The sequence below is a fragment of the Eurypyga helias genome, unplaced genomic scaffold, assembly GCF_000690775.1.
Source record: "Eurypyga helias isolate BGI_N326 unplaced genomic scaffold, ASM69077v1 scaffold2064, whole genome shotgun sequence".
Classification (NCBI taxonomy): Eukaryota; Metazoa; Chordata; class Aves; order Eurypygiformes; family Eurypygidae; genus Eurypyga; species Eurypyga helias.
This window is the reverse complement of record NW_010245493.1, coordinates 59789-69744: the sequence shown is the minus strand read 5'-3', so window position 1 is coordinate 69744 and position 9956 is coordinate 59789. Positions and strand designations below refer to the sequence as shown.

At 46.3% G+C, this 9956-nt stretch overlaps 1 protein-coding gene across 1 annotated transcript in view; it reads right to left on the bottom strand.

The window, feature by feature from the left end:
• The window catches only part of LOC104508441 (plexin-A4-like), a gene marked incomplete at its 5' end in the record, with an annotated part of 114106 nt that overhangs the window by 46503 nt on the left and 57647 nt on the right, over window positions 1–9956 (bottom strand). The window contains 3 exon segments of the mRNA XM_010150079.1: window positions 5074–5220; window positions 5648–5887; window positions 7918–8011. Coding sequence (XP_010148381.1) covers window positions 5074–5220; window positions 5648–5887; window positions 7918–8011 — 481 coding nt within the window.

The following is a 9956-nucleotide window of genomic DNA, read 5'->3' as shown; positions in this document are numbered from 1 at the left end:
TACGCACCACTCCAGGTGGGGTCTCACAAGAGCAGAGTAGAGGGGGAGAATCCCCTCCCTTGACCTGCTGGCCACACTTGTGAGGCAAGTCTCACCAGTCCCAATGCCCTGGCTACACATCAGTTTGGGCTTCATTCTGGGTTTTCCGTTTCCTGTCCCATACAGCTATGTTACGCTGGACTGCCCTGATGACAGTCCCAAAACGCACACAGGACACACAGCTCACGGTTATGGGTTGATGGGCCCTAGCCTCATAATGGGATAAGGGGCATTTGACCCAGACAGCTGGCACAGCAGCAGTCAGAACAGTGGGAATGCAGAAATCAGTCACAATTTGCTTTTGACTCCGCAACCGAAGGGAGAAAACTCTATCTGGAAGCCACTGGGATAGGAAAAATAAAACAAAACCACCACAGAGCCTGGCCCATGCTCTCTACAGCCCCCCTCCTAGCACACACTGGCAGGATGACTAAAAACGGTCACCAGTGGGACAGGCAGCTGAACAGAGCTTTCTGCTCTCTATGCACTCCCAGGGCTGCTGCCAGCCCCTGGAACAAGCTGCTGTGAGAGGACCTTGCTTTTAACAGCCAGAAAGAAACCCTGCAGGCGGTACTGCTGCAAGCCCAATGCAACGCTCTGATGAAGCAAGTCTGTTCGGAGCCCGTTTTTACAACATGAACACCTCTCCCAACAGGAATTCCATGGAGTACTACTCGCTCAAGGCTACTACAAGGTTGTTCAAGGCTATTTGTAGTGTAGGAGAAGTTTGAGTGGCAGTGGGAAAAGCACTGCTGACTAGCTTGAGGTATAAGCAAAAGGCTTCTAGGACTGTGCTGTGGTAGGGGAACACTGGTTATAAATCATAAAGCCAGGAAGGTGCCATGCAAAGATTTAGAAGGATCGTGACATGGTGATGAGCCCCATCACCCCAGTTAGGCCTTGTCATAGACAGGCAGAGCAGGTCCTGCAGAAAGTGCAAAATCCTGCTGCCAGGCAGAAATGCAGTCAAGACCCCAGGGTTACATGCTTCCCCCTTCGACTAAAACTGGGACCACTGCAGCATGTAACTGAACCTTTTCCTTTCTTTTTTATGGGGAGCTCTCCCTCACTTTCCCAGCTCCCACAGCAGCTAGTGAAAACATCCCCCACATCCCAGCCTGGTGCCTTGTCCTGCATCCCACTGACTGTCTGTTAATTGGTCCCATACTTCAGCTCAGGCACCTACTTGGGTTTCCTTCTCAGGGTTGCAGGCGGAAGAAATTGGCCCAAGGAGGAAGGGTTGGAGCCAGCAGAAGAGACTATGGAGCAGAGTCACGAATTAATGCCAAGTTTTCCAGCTGCTCTTCCTCCTTACCACCACAGTCCTTGCTGGGGACATGAATCTCTATGACCCCACCATCTCCCAGAAATCATTCTGGCCCTAGATACAACCTCCGAGATGTCTGGTTTGCTCTAGCACCAGCTGTAGGCTGTTCCTCATGGAGTCCTGCCCAAAGCCATACAGAAGTTACCCTAATGTCTTGGACAGGCGAAAAGTGAATGCTTGGAAATATCTAATTTCCATCCACAGGTCCTCTCATAGCCTGAATACTCCGAAGTATTTTGGGATGGACTCTAGAAAGTTAACAATGTCCACAGTGAAAAATTAAACCAAAGCTGTGCTATCTGACCAGGTTTCAAGGTGACCATTCCTGTCACATGGCATTGATGACTTGCAGAGCATCTTCAGTGCCCAAGGAACAACCTAGAACCTGTTTAAGTTGAGGATGCAGCAGTAACTAACCTTGCCAACTATCCTAAGATAGAGGGTCCAACTCACTTAGAAGCCTGCAAAGGGCAGAGGTTTGGTACTGGTACTTCTCAGTACGCTCAACTGAGAAGACAAATGCCAAACTCACATCCTAATCCTGCACTGAAAGCTATTGCCTTTTGCCCTAGATCACTGTCCCAAATCCTCTCAGCAAAATTTGCTCAGTTTGCACAACTTCCTCCCTGTCACAGTGGATCAATAAATAGATTCATTATATTTCATTTCTATTTCTGTGGTGCTTTTCCTCCAAGCCTTGCAGTCAGATGAGGATCAGACTAGAATCAAATAGCCCCAATCCTCAGTGCTGGTCCATCCTCAAAGCTCAGAGAACAGCCCGTCTCCATGGGTGGCATTCCTCGCACCAAACATTCAATGTACACATCTGAGTTAGACATTACCACACGCTTTCAGAGTCAATACAGAGAAAAAGCGCTTTCAGAATGTGATTTATGTGAGCTGCTTTTGACATCTGCTTTGACGTTAGGATGAGACATTTTATTCAGTGGAAGTTCCCATTTCTATCCATTAACTATAAGGGGATCTGGACTTCTAGAGAGGTAGGTGTCTAACAAAGTTAGCCCCAGTAAGTTCCTCTCTAAAGGCGATTTCAACACTGAGAAGACCTCACAGTCCATGAATTAAACTGCCACGATCCGAGGGAATTTGTCTCTTGGAGAAGAAAGCTTGTGTGGCTGCTGTACTATTGTGACCATTTAAAAGAAAAACAAGCAAATACGTAGATATAACCCTAAATTATTTCTAGGACCACTGAGTGTTTTTGAAAGAAGATATTTATACCTTCCAGAAGACTGAACATGAGCCCTCCATATTACCAAACAACAGTCTGGCCACCTGTTGAGCCTATTTAATCATTAATTTGTTTTAAAAAGCACTACGGTAGAGCCCATTTTTCTCCAACAAAATCTCCAACAGGGCCACCTGCAGCAGTTCAGGAGTTCCTGTTTGTGCACAACTTGACTGTGGTAGTGTCTTTCCCAGTACAAGTTCGTCCTGGCCAAACGTGTCTACCTGAGGCCGAGATGAACCGTGCCTTGAACTTCAATTGCTGTATTTGACCATCTCTTTCCATTTGACCTTTCCCTATACAGAATCCAGTGTGACTTTCCATACGTAATTACCTACATTAGATACCAGCAGCCCTTCAAACGTGCTCCACTTCTTCATTGTAGACCTTCACCACCACAGCTGCTTATGGATATTCCTCGTGCCTCTTTCTTTTCCTTGGTAAAGAGTTTGTCTCTGAGTTTTAGTCAATCTTTCTAAATCCCTGCTCAGATCTTTTAGTTATTTTCTATTTTTTCAAGTATTTAACTCAGTTAATGTATAGAAGATAGCTGAACTAGAGCAAAACCATATTGACATCAACTTGTGCCAGTGTCACTGTCCCTTCCCTCAGAAATATTCTCAGTGCTGCAATGGTTCATTCAGTTCCATGGTCTCCTCTCATATCTAAGATACCTCACTGGGCAAGAAAGGGTTTGTTCGGTATTTTACTTAAGGTCACAAAGTAAATCATTGGCAGAAACAGGAGGAGGACCTGGGAGAGCTACCTGTCAATTACCCTGACCATCAGAGTGACATTCATGCGAAACCTGGGGATGCATTTTGTACCAACCCGAGCAACAGAAATGCTGTGCCATGCTGGAGGAGGCATTTCCCAGTCCAGCTGTTCCTCTGGTAAGTTCCAGATGCAAATTCCATCCTTGAGAGCACTGGTCGCCATCGCAGGTGACCTTCCATATTTGGTTCCCAGCCCAGATGCTGTCAAAGTGTTGCCTCAAAGTTGGCAGTTGAATGAGAAGTGTGTAACTTGCACCTAATACTGATGCTCATTAACAGGTTTCAATGGGATCATCTTGCCATGTTTCCAGCAGCATCTCTTGTTTGATAAGCATCCTCAAAAAGGGATCATTTGTTTCTCTCTGTGTCTTCACTGAAGCTGTCCCAGGATGCAGGAGTAGGGGAGTCTTCCCAATTAGTAAGATGTGACCAGATGTTCATCCTCCCTGATCCCCAGGGGTTGATCACTGCTCACCTGACTTTGAGTTTTCTCTCTCTAGGATTGGTTTTGTCCATCTCTGACTAACCATATGTTTAATTATATTCATGAAAATGACAGGGAACATATATTGCCTTGTTCAAAAGCTTTGGTATTCACACAGAGAAAATCTTCCACTTCATTATTGATCCACTTGGAGTGTCTTAATATGCTTTACGATGAATCGAGAGCTGCGGTATATTTGCATGGCTGAGAAGGATTATTACCTCTATTTTCCAGATAACAAACTTTGGCAACGACAACATAAGTAGCCAGTATGAGGTCTCCCAGCAGCAGTCACAAATGAAACCCAAAATGGTCACCATAAACCCTCTATTCCCTAAGTAAGTCTTCAAAAACCTCTCATTTTCAATAGCCATGCCATGTGTCTCCATCAGTCTCAACTGACATAAATATGCGACAGATAAAGCTTTGGGAGGGCAACGGAGAGGTGGAAAAATGTTGATCACAAGGAATGAGAAACATTGATCATCTGTATGTCTGGTGTCAGTTGTTAGCTTTTGTTGTGTTTCCACCCACAGCTCAGTACAACTCAGATGAGTTTGCTGATGTGCTGTTTATCAAGCAACAGCACTGAGGAATGCAAATTGCTAAGAGGAAAGTAAAGAAGGAGTGAATAAATCAATGGTGAGAGGAGGAGACGCTCCCTCTGATGTAATCACTAGGTCCATTTTTCACAGGTTCCAGGAAGGATACGCAAGAGTACACTAAGTTGTACAAATGTCAAATCCTCAGAATAGTCACACTACTGTGCCTATCCTGATTTTTTCTTTTCTCCTACATAAAGGCAAATTTTAGCCACCAGCATATTAATAATTGCTGGTGACTGTGCTGAATTTAACAAAGTACTTGATGTAACATGTTTCCAACATGACATTACATGAGTATCTAGGGTTCATACAGACCGTACAAAACCAGAGGAGAGGCAAACTTTCCTGAAGCGCTTTGATTATGAAAGATTTTTTACTGTCCGTAATGATCTCCAGGTTACCCTTCTACTGTTCTACTTCTCTAAATTACTCCTGATTGGGATATACTATCAAGAAGGAGCCCTGATGTTTATAGGATTGATGGAAGGCAAATGGTGATGCAAACTCCTAGGAGATCCCTGCCAGCTCTTCAGCACTGGTGTGTCCTCCCAGCCCACCCAGGGAGAAAAGGCTGAGGTTTAAGCAGCACTTACCATCACCTTGTGCCGTCCAATGAGGTTTGGTGACTCACAGAGTAACTGCACATCCGATACGGTCACTGCACAGGGCTTCTCACCAACCAAAACGGTGTAGTTCAGCTTGGCATTCCCTCCTGCCACTGGTGGGATCAGGTTCTTGCCCTGGATAGAAAGGAATATGACCACACCCCCAAAAAAAAAAAGCCATGTCAGGAAAGAGTTTGCCTTCCAAGCCTAGTTAGCTCCTGGGACGCAAGTTTTAACATTGCACTCACTGTTGCAGTGCTAGAAAATGTTCTTCTCTGGTGAGAATGGTGAGAAGCAGTGAGTACAAACTTAGGCTGTACACAGGCAGCTGCAACAGGAGTTTGTATATTTTAGTTACGGGTATTGGCAGATGCTGAGCACTGATTTGTGTTTGCAGATGGTGGCTCTGATGACACAATATGGTGAGTGCAATGAGTGAAGGAAGTTTCTGGGATGCAGTCAGGGTGCCACTACTGTGATTCGTGGGGTGCTGGCAGACACAGAGAGGCAACAGGTAACATGTCTTTGTCCTTCCTCATTCAGCCCTTGGTCCCCACCTCACCTTCAGTATGATAGGACTCCCCGGCTTCAGCTCCAGGATCCCCGAGGGATTGAAAACCTCAAAGATCGGGTTTGGGTAGTAGGTGAAGTTGGTTTTGTTGAGGATGAGAAGGGACTGCACGTTGTCAAGAATGAAGCCAAACTCTTCTGGACGCTCGGCGAGCTCCGACTGGTGACTGGGGTCAACAGCCAGTGCTGGAGCCTGGCAGGTCATCTCTGTGCTGTTCTGCACCTCACAGTTCTGCAAAAAGAAACCCAACACAAGGAGAGTTTATGAAAATGCCTCCAGCTCTCCTGATGGGCAGATAGCTCCCAGTGAAATTCTAGCCTGCCCACTGCCAGTACAAGTGAGGAGCAGACCTCCCTGGTTATCGTGAGACAAGCTGGTGCTCCTCTGCTTCAAACCACACCCCACAGCCATCACACAGTTAAGGCTGGGAAGGGGTAAGAAAAGCTGTGCTGGGGCAGGTGTGTGAAGCAGTTTGCACAACAATTGGGCATCCTGTGCCTCTTCCCTGAGGGAGCCCAGACTCCTGGTTTGCCAGTGTCAGCATCTTCCCCTAACCTCATTTCCTTCTGGAAACAGCAATTTCTTCTTTTTTTTTTTTTGGTACAGCAGAGGCTAGTCAAAGCCTCACTACTACCCTGCAATTATCTCTCACACTGTGAGGATCACTCCAAAAGCGTATGTGCAGAGCATGTTCAGTTGTGCTCAAAATTCCTGTTTGAACATCAGGTTACCTGAAAAGAAGCCCAGGAAGCTGGAGAGGTGAAGACAATGGGGTAGGTCTCAGGAGACCCTGAAGTATGACTCCAGCCCTGCCAAAGATGTGGTTTTTTGTGTATTTTAATAAATGGGTAATAGATTGTGGAAGGCATTTATCCTGACTCCCATTTTAAATTACTAGGAATGAGATGTCTAGTTGTCCTTCAGGATCTGAGCCTTCGTCTTTATAAACTGCGGTTGCCAGCACAATGCATCCTGGTCTTACCAGGAACCAACAGGCTCTGTGGGGAAAGAGCACCAGCTCCAAGGGATGCTTGATACGAGAGTCTTCTCCAAAAGGCACCAGAGTACTTCCCAGTGCAAAACTGATGGGAAGTTCTACGTGAGCATGTGTGAGATGATGAATAGGCTTCATCTGCACAATGGCACGATTGTTCGAGAACACTCTGTCAGACAAGAGCTGGAGTCTGCTGGAAGAATAAGATGAAGTCCTACAGGCTTCTAATTCTGCAGGAAAGCCAGGTAAGTGTTTGGCTGTGCTGTACTAGGAAGTACAACACATTACCAAAACATACCTATGAATACGCATAACCAGTTGAACCAGGCTCTTCCCAGAGTCCATGACGGACTGGGAGATTGTCAGTCAAGATTCACATCAGGCCCAGAAACCAATCTCAACAGATACTTCGTGTGTCTGCAAAATGCAGATGCAAATGAATCTACCCCACATATTCCTGCATTTTCTTTTTGGATCTACCATAGTTTCACCATTGCTCATGTGGCAGTAAATTATTTTAATGTCTGCAAAGTGCTTTAAGAACCTTGTGTAGAAAGACCATGGGTTAATCTTAAAACACAAGAAATGCAGAGGATCTGAACTTTCTGCCCCCATCCTAATTATTCATTCTGCATTTTTTACTTTTGGAGTCTCTTCTGGGATGCTCCCAGGAAGTGCCCATACACAACCAACACCTTTTCAGATGCTGGTGTATGGCCCCATCCTCCAACATACTGGAGGTACCAGCAGGTGCTTCCTGCTCCTGAGTCTCCTAATTGGAGGTGCTAAACTCACACCTTTTACAGCTCTATCTGGAGCGGCTCAGCAGCTACTGGTAATCGTATCCTTCCAAGTTTTGTCCTCCCAGGCCGTGGTAGAGTCTTACTGGCTTCCATAGAGCCACTTCTGACCCCTCAGTGGTCACTGAGGGTTGAATTAGGCTTTAAATCTAGCTGGTGAAACCTGGATACACTTTGCAGGATCCCCTATTTATCACTTTGCAGGATAAATAACATAGGTTGCACATGGGCCAAGAGAGAGGACAGGTTCGGGAGATAAATGACCCTTTATGATGCCTCCTTCTGTTCCTTCTTTGGTTTAGAGCTCCTTCATGGAGAAAGAATGGGGTAATCTTTCTGAAAGGAAGTCATACCCTCTTTTCTGGATGCAATAGAAATTTCAACCTCCAGAGCTGTTAGCCAGCCTCTGTCACCACCTTGGACACGTACCCTCCTGTGACTGATCCCAGCTCAGCAGCCATACTCACATTGACGTGTTCCTTTCCACCGTGCTTTGCCCGGATCTGAGGGTTTTGGATCAGGTCTAGGTGAGTTCCCCACACGGCAATGGGTGTGTTGCCACTGGAGAATAAGAAAGAAAAGAAGTGCATGAACCCAGATAATTGCACCCAGACTGATTGCACCAGCAGTGGGTGACCTGCATTCTGAAATGTTGATTGCAAAGTGTCTGACCACACCTCACAGTCGCATAGGAAGGGAAGGAAAAAGTAAACAAAGCAAATTTTCATTCATTAAGTCATAAGGAGAGAAAAAAGTAAAACCACATGCTTGGTAAAGCTGTCACATCAAGCAGCATCTGGGTGTTTTTTATTGTTAGGACTCGGCAAACACAAGCTTCGGTAATGATAAGAGTGGGAAATCTACTAGGAGCTCTTCACAATGGTCCATAGACTGTACCTTCAAATATCACTTAAGGAAGGGAGCCTAAAAACCCTCATAGATACTATCCTGTGCAACCAGCTCTTGAGGATCCAGTGGCTGGTGTCTGTAGTCCCACCATGCACATTTAACCTGCTACAAGAACATCACCCTAAATAAGAAAACGTCACCTCAGAGAACCCCCTCCAGTGCTGCCGGGGAACCAGGTCCTGCAGCATCTAGAAGAAGCAGATCCAAAGTCTTCAGATGTGGTGTGCATAAGGCATTTGCTCAGTTCCCATTTGGTGAACCAGGTGGATAAGCACTGCCATGTGTGTTAGATCAAGCGCTTGACAGAACAGAGATTTCCAGTCACTGTGTCCCTTGCTCAGGCAAGGACATACTTCCTGACAAAGCTGATTCATACAAGCCACCTCTATGCATTTGGTAGATTTTCTCGCTTTTATAACATCTCTCTTAGCCCGGGTTAAGATGGGGAGATGTAGACAGAGCCATTCTCCTTCCTTGCAATCACTGTCACCAGAAGGAAACAGCTTTCAGAAACACCCTTCTTCCCTTTCCCTCACCTCTTCCAGCTGCAGCCAGCAGTGCTGTTTGTGGGACTTCAGGGAACAGAGGGGAGAGAGGAAGGAAACTGCAAAGGAGCATTCCCAGGCTTTAGTAGGAGCTGATGCATGGGTTGAACACGGCGTTAAGGCTTCACCAAAGGCAGCTTTGGCCACCCCAAACTGAAAGCAGGGTGAGCAACCCCTCTGCAGCACTGTGGCAGAGGCACCGTGATGCAAGGGCTGAAGGGGTAAGAGTAATCTGAGAAAGCAAAACCTTCAGCTGTCAGGGCTCACACAGCCAGGGCAGGATGAGGAAACGCCATCAACAGACAGCCCCTTCTCAGAGGGTTTCCCAGGGTGAGGAGTGCTCTCATTGGTTTTGGCACCTGCCTCCATAACTCCTCTTGGAAACTGTCCAGGCAGCAATTTATTTCCTGGAAAGCTCTGCTGAGAATGGGAGGCTATGTGGAAATCATTGGAATTGGGAAAACAAAGCTCAGAATCTATTTCCTGCCTCCAGGTAAACCTACGCATACATGAAATGTGAAACAAGTGCATTATAAATGAGAAAACACCAGGGAATAAACACTGTAAGGAAGAAGCCAGTATTGGCCAACAAATCTCCCCCAGTTCTGACCTTTGTTTTCTGTGTTTTTCATTTATCTTCCGTTATTAATCATAAAAGGCAGATAGGAATGAATGCAAATATATCTCTCTGCTGAGCAGTACAGCTGTCCGGTTTCTCGATACACCTGCACTGATAAACCAAACGGCCAGGGCACCAGCTCAAACGCTGGCTGGTGGCCACAGATGCTGATAAGCCGTTAGCAGTACCTCAGACAAGCCTGGTCATGGTTCAAGGATAGCAAGGGCCAGGGAGCACTCCCAATAAGCAGGACAGATGTAGCTGAATTGCCTTGGAAGGAGGAAAGCTCACTGGTGGTATGGATGAGGGCTATGCATGCTCTCTGGCTCCAGGACAAAGACTAGACCTGAATTAAGTACTCACTGGTTTAAACACGACCTGTGTGACCAAAAGGTCTGTACATTTGAAGTCACGAGCTCTGGCAAAGAGCATT